General features: G+C 38.5%; 1 protein-coding gene across 1 annotated transcript in view; it reads right to left on the reverse strand.

The window, feature by feature from the left end:
- C3H1orf167 (chromosome 3 C1orf167 homolog) overlaps positions 1-15650 on the reverse strand; it is a 61369-nt gene that overhangs the window by 7007 nt on the left and 38712 nt on the right. Inside the window, exons 10-16 of the mRNA XM_074306255.1 lie at positions 15375-15562; positions 14917-15091; positions 13419-13626; positions 12749-12873; positions 12118-12226; positions 11758-11858; positions 62-145 (exon numbers count right to left, since the gene is read on the reverse strand). Of these exons, the coding sequence (XP_074162356.1) occupies positions 62-145; positions 11758-11858; positions 12118-12226; positions 12749-12873; positions 13419-13626; positions 14917-15091; positions 15375-15562 (990 nt within the window). The remainder of the gene's footprint in view (positions 1-61; positions 146-11757; positions 11859-12117; positions 12227-12748; positions 12874-13418; positions 13627-14916; positions 15092-15374; positions 15563-15650) is intronic.

The raw sequence follows: 15650 nt of genomic DNA on the forward strand, positions 1-15650 counted from the left end.
TGGAAGATGGTAAGGGTCCACAGGCAGCCCTGCCCCGTCCCTGGCTGCCCTCAGCTCCTACCTCCTCTGGATGGCTCGAAGGGTCCACAACCTGACCCAGAGGTTCAGAGTAGTCAATACTAAATGACGCCAGACTTGGAAATGGCTGAAAAACAAGGTCAAGAGTTTGTCTGAAAAAGAGCTGGAGTTTTCAATGAATCACAAGCTCAGGACAACTCAATAGTCAGTCTGACATGGCTGCCCATAGCTACCCTAATAGGCAATGACCACAAGCCACAGGGCTTGATGGCCAGGGAGGGGAGTAAAGGGAGTAGACCAGTGGGCACGAGGTCACAGCTGACACACAGAAAGTCCAGAGTAGGTCCTTGTGCTGCTGTGGGGCCTGATGATGATAAATCCTCTTCTTGAGGTGGAGGAAACTGGGCCATCTTAATCACATTCCCTCTTTTTTTTTACCTTCACAACTCTCTGGGGGGCTCCCGCCCCAGGTTTCTTTAAGCTCCCTCTCCCACCTCCCAGCACAAGGAAGGAAAGTGTGTATTCTTCCCTGGTAAGACCATGGGGGAAGCACTTCAGATACCGAACTGCAGAACGCCCCCCCTCCCCAGACCGGGACAGCAGTCCCAGAAAGCAGTCCTCCCACCACAAAGCTTGATGACCTCTCGAGAAGGGGAACTCCCAATCTTCCATTTTGTCCCATTTGGGGACAGCTTTGATAATTAGAAAGTTGCTCCTTATATTGAGCTAAAACCTCAGCAACTTCCATCAAACTTTTAAAAAATTAATGTCAAAATAAAGAAAATATGATTATTAAAAATACGAATAACACAGTAAAATATCCATTCTACAACTGAGTCCAGTTCTGCAGATGTGGGCTGGGTACTGGTATCTCCCTGGAACCTCAGTCCCATAGCACTAACTTATGGGACTCATGGGACATTTCCAGCTGTTTCCCATTGGCATCTCAAACTCAAAACTACAAAACAGAATTATCTTTCCCTCAAAGCCAGCGAATATTTGTTAAGCACCTCCCTACTGTGTGTCTTTGTCTAATATGTCTCTTCTTCTGTTCAGGGTCCCACCATCCTTCTAGTGACTCCAGGTCTCAGCCTGAGGAGTACCCTACCCACTCAGAGCATATCCAATCAGTCGCCAAGTCAAGTCACTTCCCCATCTCACATCCATCTTTTTCTATTCACTCAGCTACCACCACCGGGAAGCTCCAAGGGCTAATAGCTTCAAGGATCTCTATAAAGCCTTCAAGCAATGAAAGCCCCTTATGATCTGGCTCCAGCCTATCTTTCCTCTTTATTCCAAAATATCTTCCCTTCAGGGTAGTAAGATGGTGCAGTGGTTAGAGTAGGAAGTAGTTCAAATTCCATTGGTGATCCTGGGCAGATGATTTCATCTCTTGGAATGCCTCAGTTTCCTCAACTGTAAAAAGGATACTAATAGCACATACGTCACGAGGATTACATGAGATAATTATAAAGCACTTAGCACAGACCTGGCACATGGTAGGCACTTATTAAATGCTTGTTTCCTTCTTTTCCTGTGTTATGTTCCAACGAGATTAGCCCACTTTAGGATGCATTTCTTACTTCCCTCTTGTTTCCCTTAAAGTTCTGCTCAAGGTTTGCTTTTTGGATATATTTCCAGATTCACCCAGTAGCTAATAAACCTCCAATTTCCTCATTTTTTCTTATCTCTTTAATTGTAGTTTCAACTGCATTTAGGCTCTTTGTTCTTGTTTCTATCTTTCTATCCCCAATGCTTAGTAAATTAAAAAAAAAACAAAAAAAAAAAAAAAACTAGACCTGTGATCTTTGACCCAGACATTGGCCTCCTGGCCAATCCCCACACAAGACATCCATCTCCAGACTCCAGATATTTTCCCTCTTGGCCCCCCAGGCCTGGAAGCTCTCTCTTTATCCCCACTTTTGGCTTCCCAGACTTCCCTCAGGTTCTAACCCCTTTAACTCTAGTGCCTTCCCTCTGATTTAGTTCCATCTAGTGGATCCTGACTCTAGATTGTACACAGCTGTTTGCAGGGTACTTCCTCCATTAGACTGGAATCTCTTCGAGGGTGAGAAATGTCTTTTGTCTTTCTTTCTATCCCCAGAATTTAGCGTAGTATCTGGTATAAAGCTGGTGCTTAATAAATGTTTATTGGCTGACTGACTATAGGGAGCTCCCCAGGAGGCATCTGCTCCCTCACCTGCTGTGCAGTCATTGGTCCCACAGTGGGGAATGCCTGGAGAGGCCACCCCCCAGGCGCCATCCTCTGCAAGACGTGGGTCTTGTGTAGAGTCCATTGGGGACCCAGCTCCTGTAGGGAGCGCGGACCCAAAGGAAAGAATCCTCCACGTAGGAGAGCAGAATCCTGCCCAGGACTCTCTCCAGTAACAAGCGAGACCTGGATTTCCCAGAATGGGAAACCCCTGGGTCACAGCATCATGTTCCCGGGATCCAGTGACCTTCTTGAAGGCAGGAGCCGAAGAATTCTGAGAGGGGACCTGGCTTTGAAGGGCATTTGGGGAGGGGGGAACTTTCCTCTTCTGTTTGAGGATCTTTCAAACCCCATTCCATCTCACCTGTCACCCACTTTTCTGCAGGCTCCCTGGGGAAGTCAAAGCTTTCCTCACGGGGCCCAGAGCTCAGAGCTCAGAGTTGCCGCCATTACTTCTTTTTTAAAAATGAAGATTCAGGCCTAGAGACTCTGTTCTACTGGATCTTGAAGCCTCCCATTCCCACTGACCATCACACACTCCTCATCTCCTTCCACTATTCTTTATCATCCCTTTCTCCAAACCTCCTTCTACATACAGCTCTCTCTGACGGACCCCCGGGGGCACACATGAATCTATTACTCTCCTCCTCCAAACCCTGCAGTACTTCTGCTTTATTGTTTTCATTATTATTTTGCTATATTCACCTTAGTGTATGTTAAACTACTATATACTGCATCACATTACTATATATTATAGCATATTGTTGTACACTACATCATAATGCTTTATACTACACTATATTACTATATACATCATGTTACTATATACTATATCATATTATGCTATATGAGTCTATTACTATACAATATATCATCTTACTATATACTATAGTCTATTACTATACATATGTATATCATATATATATATACTATACTATATATGTATATATTTTATATACATCATGCTACTATATATTCCCTCATATTACTATATAGTATAGTAGGTTACATATATTATATCATATTATTATATGCTACAGTGTATTACTATATGTTACCTTGTATTACTATATCTTACTTTGTATTACTATGTGTTACCTTATGTTACTATAGGTTACCTTGTATTATTAGATATTACCTTGTATTACTATGTTATCTTGTATTACTATATGTTACCTTGTATTATTGTATGTTACCTTGTATTACTATATCTTACTTTGTATTACTATGTGTTACCTTGTATTACTCTATGTTACCTTGTATTGCTATAGGTTACTTTACTTTAGTATATGTTACCTTCTATTGTTATATGTTACTTAACATTACTATATATTACCTTGTATTAGTATATATTTCCTTGTATTACTATGTGTTACCTTACATTAGTATATGTTACCTGGCATTACACTATTTAATTTTGTATTACTATATGTTACCTTGTATAAGTATATGTTACCTTTTATTGTTATATATTGCCTTGTATTAGTATATGTTATCTTGTATTATTGTATGTTATCTTGTATTACTATGTGTTACCTTGTTATTCCTATATTTTACCTTGTATTACTCTGTTACCTTGTATTACTATATGTTACTTTGTATTACTATGTGTTACCTTACATTAGTATATGCTACCTTGTATTATTAGATATTACCTTGTATTACTATACATTAGCTTGTATTAGTATATGTTACCTTGTATTATTGTATGTTACCTTGTATTACTATATGTTACTTTGTATTACTATATGTTACTTTGCATTACTCTGTGTTACCTTACATTAGTAGATGTTACCTTGTATTATTGTATGTTACTTTGTATTACTATATCTTACTTTGTGTTACTATATGTTACTTTGCATTACTCTGTGTTACCTTACATTAGTAGATGTTACCTTGTATTATTGTATGTTACTTTGTATTACTATATCTTACTTTGTGTTACTATATGTTACTTTGCATTACTCTGTGTTACCTTACATTAGTAGATGTTACCTTGTATTATTGTATGTTACTTTGTATTACTATATCTTACTTTGTGTTACTATATGTTACTTTGCATTACTCTGTGTTACCTTACATTAGTAGATGTTACCTTGTATTATTGTATGTTACTTTGTATTACTATATCTTACTTTGTGTTACTATATGTTACTTTGCATTACTCTGTGTTACCTTACATTAGTAGATGTTACCTTGTATTATTGTATGTTACTTTGTATTACTATATCTTACTTTGTGTTACTATATGTTACTTTGCATTACTCTGTGTTACCTTACATTAGTAGATGTTACCTTGTATTATTGTATGTTACTTTGTATTACTATATCTTACTTTGTGTTACTATATGTTACTTTGCATTACTCTGTGTTACCTTACATTAGTAGATGTTACCTTGTATTATTGTATGTTACTTTGTATTACTATATCTTACTTTGTGTTACTATATGTTACTTTGTATTACTCTATGTTACCTTGTATTACTATATACGTTACCTTGCATTACTATATCTTACTTTTTATTACTAGATGTTACCTTGCATTATACTGTGTTACCTTGTATTACTATATGTTACTTTGTATTACTGTTACCTTACATTAATATATGTTACCTTGTATTAGTATATGTTACCGTGTATTATTGTATGTTACCCTTGTATTACTATATGTTACCTTACATTAGTAGATGTTACCTTGTATTATTGTATGTTACTTTGTATTACTATATCTTACTTTGTGTTACTATATGTTACTTTGTATTACTATGTTACCTTACATTAGTAGATGTTACCTTGTATTATTGTATGTTACTTTGTATTACTATATCTTACTTTGTGTTACTATATGTTACTTTGTATTACTCTATGTTACCTTGTATTACTATACGTTACCTTGCATTACTATATCTTACTTTTTATTACTAGATGTTACCTTGCATTATACTGTGTTACCTTGTATTACTATATGTTACTTTGTATTACTGTTACCTTACATTAATATATGTTACCTTGTATTAGTATATGTTACTGTGTATTATTGTATGTTACCCTTGTATTACTATATGTTAGCTTGTATTATTATATGTTACCTTGTATTATTGTATGTTACCTTGTATTACTATATATTACTTTGTATTACTATTACCTTACATTAGTATATGTTACCTTGTATTAGTATATGTTACCTTGTATTATTGTATGTTACCTTGTATTACTATATGTTACTTTGTATTACTATGTGTTACCTTACATTAGTATATGTTACCTTGTATTGTATGTTACCTTGTATTAATATATATGTTACCTGCTATTAGTATATGTTACCTTATATTATTGTATTTTACCTTGTATTACTGTATGTTACTTTGCATTACTACATGTTACCTTGTTATTACTCTATGTTACCTTGTATTACTATATGTTACTTTGTGTTACAATGTGTTACCTTGATATTACTAAATGTTATCTTGTATTACTCTATGTTACCTTGTATTATCGTATATTACCTTTTATTACTCTATGTTACCTTGCTATATGTTAACTTGTATTTATATGATACCTTGTATTATTAGATATTACTATATGTTTCCTTTTATTACTATATGTTACTTTGGGTTACTATGTGTTACCTTGATATTACTAAATGTTATCTTGTATTACTCTATGTTACCTTGTATTATCATATATTACATTGTATTACTATATGTTACTTTGTTATTACTATATGTTTCCTTGTATTAAGTATATGTTATGTTGCATTACTATATCTTACTTTTTATTACTATATGTTACCTTGTATTATTATATGTCACCTTGTATTACTATATGTTACCTTGCATTACTATGTGTTACCTTACATTACTATATGTTACCTTGCAATACACTCTGTTACCCTTGTATTACTATATATTAGCTTGTATTACTATATGTTACCTTGCATTATACTATGTTACCTTCTATTACTATATGTTACCTTGCATTACTATGTGTTACCTTACATTATTATATGTTACCTTGCAATACACTCTGTTACCCTTGTATTACTATATATTAGCTTGTATTACTATATGTTACCTTGCATTATACTATGTTACCTTGTATTACTATATGTTACCTTGCATTAATATGTATTACCTTACATTACTATGTGTTACCTTGCATTAGACTGTTACCTTGTATTAACTATATGTTACCTTGCATTACTATATGTTACCTTGCATTACTATATGTTAACTTGTATTTATATGTCACCTTGTATTATTAGATATTACCTTGTATTACTATATGTTACCTTGTGTTATTATATGTCACCTTGTATTACTATATGTTACCTTGCATTACTATGTTACCTTACATTACTATATGTTACCTTGTTTTACTATATGTTACCTTCCATTACTATATTTTACTTTGTATTACTATATGTTACCTTGCATTATACTATGTTACCTTGTGTTATTATATGTCACCTTGTATTACTATATGTTACCTTGTATTACTCTATGTTACCTTGTTATTACTATATGTTACTTTGCATTACTATATCTTACTTTTTATTACTATATATTACCTTGCATTATACTATGTTACCTTGTATTATTATATGTCACCTTTTATGACTATATGTTACCTTACATTACTATGTTTTACCTTACATTACTATATGTTACCTTGCATTACTATGTTTTACCTTACATTACTATATGTTACCTTGCATTACTATGTGTTACCTTACATTACTATATATTACCTTGTATTACTGTATGTTACCTTGCATTACTATATCTTACTTTGTATTACTATATGTTACCTTGCATTATACTATGTTACCTTGTATTACTATATGTTACCAGGTATTACTATATGTTACCTTGCATTACTATGTGTTACCTTACATTACTATATGTTACCTTGCATTACTATGTGTTACCTTATATTACTATATGTTACCTTGTATTACTGTATGTTACCTTGCATTACTATATCTTACTTTGTATTACTATATGTTACCTTGCATTATACTATGTTACCTTGTATTACTGTATGTTACCAGGTATTAGTATATATTACCTTGTATTATTAGATATTACCTTGTATTACTATATGTTACCTTGATTACTATGTGTTACCTTACATTACTATATGTTACCTTGCATTATACTATGTTACCTTTTATTACTATATGTTACCTGGTATTAGTATATGTTACTTTATATTATTGTATGTTACCTTGTATTACTATATGTTACTTTGTATTACTATGTGTTACCTTACATTACTATATGTTACCTTGCATTATACTATGTTACCTTGTATTACTATATGTTACCTGGTATTAGTATATGTTACCTTATATTATTGTATGTTATCTTGTATTACTATATGTTACTTTGTATTACTCTATGTTACCTTGTATTATTACATATTACCTTGTATTACTATATGTTACCTTGTTATTACTATATGTTACCTTACATTACTATATGTTACCTTGCATTTACCCTGTATTTTTATGTTACCTTGTATTCACTTTATATTACCTTGCATTACTATATGTTAACTTGTATTATTATATGTTACTTTGTATTACTCTGTTTCTTTGTATTACTATATGTTACTTTGTATTAGTATATGTTACCTTGCATTATACTGTTTTACCTTGTATTACTATATGTTTCCTTGTATTACTCTATGTTTCCTTGTATACTATATGTTACCTTGTATTACTATATGTTTCCTTGTATTACTATATGTTTCCTTGTATTACTCTGATACCTTGTATTACTATATGTTACCTTGTATTATTATGTGTTACCTTAGATTACCATATGTTACCTTGCATTTACCCTGTATTTTTATATGTTACCTTGTATTCACTATATGTTACCTTATATTCACTATATGTTACCTTGTATCACTATATGTTACCTTGTATTTACTATATGTAACCTTGTATTATTATATGTTACCTTGCATTACACTATGTTACCTTGCATTACTATATGTTACCTTACTTTAGTATATGTTACCTTGTATTATTATGTGTTACCTTAGATTACCATATGTTACCTTGCATTTACCCTGTATTTTTATATGTTACCTTGTATTCACTATATGTTACCTTATATTCACTATATGTTACCTTGTATCACTATATGTTACCTTGTATTTACTATATGTAACCTTGTATTATTATATGTTACCTTGCATTACACTATGTTACCTTGCATTACTATATGTTACCTTACTTTAGTATATGTTACCTTGTATTATTATGTGTTACCTTAGATTACTATATGTTACCTTGCATTTACCCTGTATTTTTATATGTTACCTTGTATTCACTATATGTTACCTTGTATTATTATATGTTTCTTTTTATTACTATATGTAACCTTGTATTACTATATGTTACCTTGCATTACTATATGTTACCTTGTATTATTATATGTTTCTTTTTATTACTATATGTAACCTTGTATTACTATATGTTACCTTGCATTACTATATGTTACCTTGCATTACTATATGTTACCTTACTTTAGTGTATGTTACACTGTATTGTTATATGTTACCTTGTATTACTATATGTTACCTTGTATTACTGTATGATACTTCACGTTACTATGTAGCATTGTATATTTCTGTATACCACCTTATATTACTATAGCCTACATCATATTACTTTATACTCTAATATCATGATTTTACTATATAAGACAGTATATTATAGACTATGTTATATATCTCATATATCTCATATTACTACTGATCTAGTTTATTACTCTAGACTACATCATAATACTATATTCTATATCATATTACTATATACATCATGTTATTATATACTCCCTCATATTACTATATTCTATAATATATTACTATCTACAATATCATAATACTATGTACTATAGTATATTATAATAACTACATCATAATTCTCTATATATATTACATCATATAATTACAGTATATTACTATATACTATATCATAATACTATAGACTATATTATATATATATAATAACTGCATCATCATTCTATATATACATATTACATCATATAAATTACAATGTAATACTCTATATCTTATTACTCTATATTATAGTATATTACTATTTATTATATCATATTACTATAACCTATAGTATATTTCTATACTACCTCTTATTACTTTATGCTACAATATATTACTATATACTCATTATATTACTACACACTATTTCAGAGTTTTTAAACTTTTTTCATTCACAATCCCTTATCATCCAAGAAATTTTTATGCACCTCTGGGTATAGAGGTATATAAAATAAAATAAGTATATAAATCAAACATTTATTTATAATAAACCATAAAGTAACTTATTTAAAATAATTCTTTGTTATACATATAATGTTACCATTTCCTAAAGATGAAAGCAAATTTGAATGTTAATGAAATGGATGTGCTTGTTTATTTTTATGTAAAAAATTAAATCTTGGCAGGATATTAGATCATTTTTGACAGAAAATTTAATAATTTAGTATATGATAAATTTACAACCCCCTACATTTAGGTATTTGTCCCCATATGAAATTACAACTTAAAAACTTTGTACTATATTACTCTATGTTATATCATTATATGCTATATTACTGTATATTTTGTTACTATATACTATATTCCTTAAGTGCATGATGTGGGATTCAGCTCATCTTTCTTTCAGAATTCCTAAGGGCAGGGATTACATCTCCCATTTTGGAACGGGAATTCCCTAGGAAGAAGAGCTCTCAGACTCACTTCCTGAGGAGAGGAATCTTGTTTTCCTATTCTCCCTATACCCTCCTCAGACTGGGGAGCACCTTGAGCCCGGGATTGTATTTTTGCTGAGAGGGGGCCCCCAGAGAGTAGGCTGTTTTTCTCCTCATAGTAGAGGTTCTCTGAGTTTACAAACTGTGTCCCCCATCTCTCAGCCTCCTCTGCCAATTCTCTCTCTTGTCGGAATGGTCACTCCTCATGGACCTCCCTCCAGTGCCAGTCCTGGGCTCTGCAGACTGAAGGGCTCTTGGACGCTGGACAGCTGCACAGACCTCCTCAGGGTACTTAAGCCCAGGCTCACTATGGCGGGAGGTTTGGCTGGTTCCTAGACTCACTGCTAGCAGACCAGCTCCCACCAGGGCTGCTGCTTGCAGGTTCCAGCTGTTGATCCTACAATCAGGACCAGGACCCAGGGCAAGCCAACAGCAGGCTGCCCCCCAGCAAGGCAACAATGTTGCCCCAAGTCCTGGCCAAAGCCAGCAACAAAGCTCTGAGCCGCAGCAAGCCAGCTGAATCGGCAGCAGTGACTTCCAGGGACCTCAGCCCATAGCCTCTAAGGGGCTGGACAACTGGTTGGAAGGAGATTACTAAAGGGGACACTGGGCTGACACTGGGTGCAGGACAACGGGGTTCTGGGTCACAGAACCGGAAGAGGAGGAGCACTGGTACACTAGAGCATGTGGTCACTCACAGACCAGACCGTAGGCCAGAAAAACAGGGACCATATCTCTTTAGATCATACCACTATGGAAGTTAGAGGTCCCCAGAATTAGTTCTGGACACAGCAACATGCAAATCTGAACCTTAGGACAGGGCCCTCTCCATCCTGAGAGCAGGGTCCAACAGTAGCATAAAGTTAAAAGTCAAGAAATAGACTGAAAAAATGAGCAAAAAAAATAAAAAGAACCTGGTCATAGAAAGTTTAACTGTGGTACAAGGAAATCCAAACACAAACTCAGAAGGCAACAACAGCAAAATGGGTGCATTTGAAGCCTCAGAGAAAAATGTGAATTGATGTCAAGTAGAGAAAGAGAGAGGAAACAGAGAGACCAAAAAACAGACATAAAGATAAGGAGAGAGAAGAGAAACAGAGAAACAGAGAAACAGAGAAAGACAAAGAGGAAATGTGTAGGGGCAGCTGGGTGGTGCAGTGGATAGAGCATCTGAAGTCAAGAGGACCTGGGTTGAAATCTGATCTCAATCACTTAATGCTTCCTAGCTGTGTGACCCTGGTCAAGTCACTTAAACCCCAATTGCCTCTGCAAAAAAATAAAAAATAGACCAAAAAAAGGGAGAAAATATATGTGTGTGTGTGCATGTGCAATTAGCTAGCAATGTGGGCTGTGTGGAACCAGAAGCCCTAAATTCAATCTTGCCCCCACAATTTAGTGGCAGTGATGGGTGAGTCACTGAATGTGCTTGGGTGCCTTTTGGAGGAGAAGACCTCTGACCCCTCTAAGTTGGGATGGCTGTGGACAAGGGAGAGGAGCAGAGATGGGACCTTCTCTGTTTGTCCTAAAATGTCCAGGAAGGTTGAGATGAAGGTGGGAAGTAATGGCAGCTCAGGGAGACATGGGGGACAGGGAGGGTGGTTTGAAGAACTGTTTTTTTTTTTCCGGGGCCCTCTCCAAAGCAGCTGTTTTCCAGCTGGTGGTTTAAGCATGGGAGGGGGGTGGAAGGGGGGTGTCCTATAGCTAGGCACAGAGATTCAAAAGGATTAGAATCCCCCCTACCAGATCTGGAGTGTGACCTGCCAAAGCTGCTCGAGTTCTGGGGCTTCTTGAGCCCCCCGCTGCCACCTTGCCTCTTGCCAGGGGCTGGGATCTCTGGGAACCTGAGATAGGGACATGAAATTGTACTTAATTCCCTGGAGCCCTCTCCTGACAGTCCCCCCATCCCCTCTGTCTCCCACATGAAAAAAGCTAAACTAAGGAAATCGTGCTAAGTGGTACCCCCGGAGCTGCTGGGGGCTGAGGATAGAAAGAGAGTATCCAGGTGTCTGCCCCCAGGTCAGCCAGGGGCCTTCATGCCCTTTCACAGCCTTTTCCCTCTGGTAACTCAAGGACTCCTGGCACTGTCTGGGACCTCCCTACCTGAACAGCTTTTCTCAGGGGGCCCGGTTCTTCTTCTGGAGGAAGGCAGGCCAACAGCTGTCTCCAGGGTCCAGGAGGCTGCCGGTCCCAGAGCTGGGGCCACCTTTGCCTAGGAAAGAGCAAGGCGGCAAGGCTACCCAGCCACTGACTGCCCCGGGGAAGGATGGGGGACCACCCTGACAGGGAGCAAAAGGGTGGAGAGCCCCCCTCTTTGGGGATGATGGAAACCCACTCATTTGACCCTTACAATAATTCTGGAAGGTAGCCAGGGTTTGTTTTTAAATTGAATTCCTGCCACCATTTTTCAGAGGAAGGAAGACTTTGCCCATAGTTAGCCCGCCTGAGCGGGGTTGGGGGGTGGGGTCCTTCAGCTACTCCCTGAGCTGCCTCTCAATGGTCACCCAGAGGACCAGGCAGAGGAGGGGCTCAAGGGAGGGGTAGGAGGCAGTTAGAGGGACAAAATTACTTCCATCCTTTGTACCTCCAAACTGAGGGGTACCAGCACCTTGAGGCCAGAGTGATAACATGATTAAAGCACTTATTAAGCACTTACTGAATGCAGGGCACTGTGTTAAGTGCTGGGGATGAGACCAAGACAAAAATTAGCTTGGACATCGGTCTCAGCGCTCACCCAAGAGGGAAGGAGATCTTCCAGGAGTCCGGGGTCTCCAAAGAGAGTGACCTCAAGTGCAGGGGCAACACCCCATCCCCTGCTGGGCTCAGGAAGGAGTGGCTGCGGTCAGTTGGGCTGCGGGCCTGAGGACAGAGGCTGAAGGTGAGAGAACCTCCTATGTAGTAAGAATTATAATCAGGATTTGGGTCCTGCTACACTCTCAGATTGACCGTTGGCTCAGGGGTTTGGAGGGCAGCAAATAATCCCCTCTCCATCCTCCCAAGTGGTCACTAAAATCCACTCAGAACTCTCTGTGCCCTAGTAATAGTAATCATTTACACTTCCATAGCACAGGAAGGCAGGGAAAGGCCTTGATAGGAGCTTGTTTGGTCTGAACAACAGCCCCCACAAGTTGCCTTTTGATTGCATAGACGGTCAGTGGTTAAAGGTCATGTCCAAGGTCACAAAGCTCCTGAGTTTCTAAGGTAGGATTTGAGCTCAGCTCCGTCCATGACAGTGACATGTCCCCTTCCCCTTGTGGGATGCTGGGGGGCTGGTCCCTCCCCCTCCCCCAAACTCTTCTCCCAGTTGAAGAGCTCCATCCTGTTTCTTCCTCCAGCCCAGAGGCTCCTCACTCTGGTCACTCCCAGGCCTGACCCAGCACACAGTCATTCCCCCAAGCCTTCACCCCTTCTGATGAGCTTCTGGGAGCACTCGGAGCATTGCTGGAGCATCCTGAGGAGGGAGGTCGCTCCTCTGAGTCCTGGGAGCCAGCAAAGGGCTCTCGGGGGCAGTTGGCAGAGCGAGCAGGGGGTGACCCTGCTGCCTGGGCCTTCCGCCGCCACCGCTGCAAGGCCTTCTGAAGAATCCGCAGCTTCCTTTTCTGGGAGAAAGAGCTGGAGAGACAAGATTTTTGTGGGAAACAGATTAACTTCATCCTTCCCATCCATCCCCAGAACATCTCCCGGGATAGAAGGCAAGAAATAAGCATTTATTAAGCACCTTTTATATGCCAGGCATTGTGTTAAGTGCTTTTCAAGTGTAATTTCATATATATATGTATATCCCTTACCATTATATTTATTGTTATACATTTTATATATATTATATTATTATATATTCTATATATTATATTATATATGAGTATAATAATATAAAATAATACAGTAATATAATATAATGTACACAATAATATACTTTATATAATAAATATATATTATATAAATATATAATATAATGAATAAATAATTAAAACTATATATAACATAGATATAAAATTTGATTCTTTCAGCAACCCTGAGAGGAAGGTACTATTATGAGGCACACTGAAGGTAAAGTAGTTGCCCTGCAACTAAGTGTGTGAGGCTGAATTTGAACTCGGGTCTTCTGGCTTCAGAATCAATGCTCTTTCCATTCTCCACTCCAGGCAGTTAGGCAATGCTATAGTGCCCAGAGTGCCTAGAGTTGGGAAACCTCGAAAACAAATCCTGTCTCAGATACTTTGTCTGCCTCAGTTTCCTCATCTGTAAAATAAGGAGAATAATAGTACTTCCCTCCAGAAGGAGTAAGGATCAATTAAGATTATATTTGTAAAGCATTTTATAGAACTATGCCTGGTACACAGTAGGTGCTTTACACGCGTGTTAGCTATTATCCCCGTGTTTTTCATGAGCTTTCTTTGTCTCTCCAGTGCTGTGGGCCTGAGGACAGAGGCTGAGGGTGAGAGAACCTCCTATGTAGTAAGAATTATAATCAGGATTTGGGTCCTGCTACATCCCCAGATTGACTGTAGGCTCAGGGGTTTGGAGGGCACCAGAAGCAGCAAATAATCCCCTCTCCATCCTCCCAAGTGGTCACCAAAGTCCACTCAGAACTCTCTGTGCCCTAGTAATAATCATTTACAGTTCCACAGCACAGGAAGGTAGGGAAAGTCTACATGTGATCTCGTTTGGCCAGAACAACAGCCCCTGCAGGTTGCCTTTGGATTGCAGACAGTCAGTGGTTAAAAGTGCCTGTGCATAGTTGGTGCTTAATAAATGCTTGTTAGCTGGCTGACTGACCACCTAACCTCCCGCCCAGGATCTTCTTGGGTCCCATTCTCAGATGGCCCTCGCTTCTTGGCTGGTTGGGTTGTGAGCTGGTTCTGAGGCCAGGGGCTGGGCAGGGCCACTTCCAGTGATACATACTCTGCCCGCCGGTGCTGGGCCAGCCTCCGGGACCACAGTAGGACCACCCGGTGCAGCTTCAGTTTCTGGCAGGCCTCTTCAAGTGCCCTGAGCCCCAGACGACGGCAGGGCTGGTCTTGTTCTCCTGGGCTAAAACTGACCAGTCCTCTGCTGGACCCCTTGTGGGCCCCAGCCACTGGAGACAAGGTTAAGGGCAGGAGGGCAGACAGAGGACTGACCGCTCTTCCCATCCCTTCCCCCTTTGACCTCAGGGAAGGTTTGCTAACCCATGACAAGGAAGATGAGAGTTTGGGAGAAACGGGGGGCATGGGAGCCAGAGCCCGGGACAAGGTGGTGCTTAATAAATGCTGCTAGCTCAGCTTGGGAGAGAGCTGGAGGCTGGAGGGGCTTTAAGAGGGGAGGGGAAAGACAGAGCAAGATGAGCCTCTATGTTCCCCCCCAGGGTGAGCCTCTCTCACCCTCTAGGTGCCAGCTCTTCTGGCGATGGAGATAGAGCTGCTCCACTGCCCTCGAGTGCCCAGCTTGCAGCCACACCATTTTTACCCACTGCTGCAGGCTCTTCCTCAAGGTCTCAACCCGCCATCGTGCCAGCCTGCCGTGGCACTGGGTCCTTCTCTGCGCATGGCGCCTCCAGGCCTCAAAGCACCTGTGTGGGCAAAGGAAGAGCCATCTCCCTCCCTCCCAAAGGTCCTGGGGATGAACGCGCCCCAGCTGCAAAGTTTGGACCCTAGAGG

Source organism: Sminthopsis crassicaudata, chromosome 3 (genome assembly GCF_048593235.1).
Source record: "Sminthopsis crassicaudata isolate SCR6 chromosome 3, ASM4859323v1, whole genome shotgun sequence".
Classification (NCBI taxonomy): Eukaryota; Metazoa; Chordata; class Mammalia; order Dasyuromorphia; family Dasyuridae; genus Sminthopsis; species Sminthopsis crassicaudata.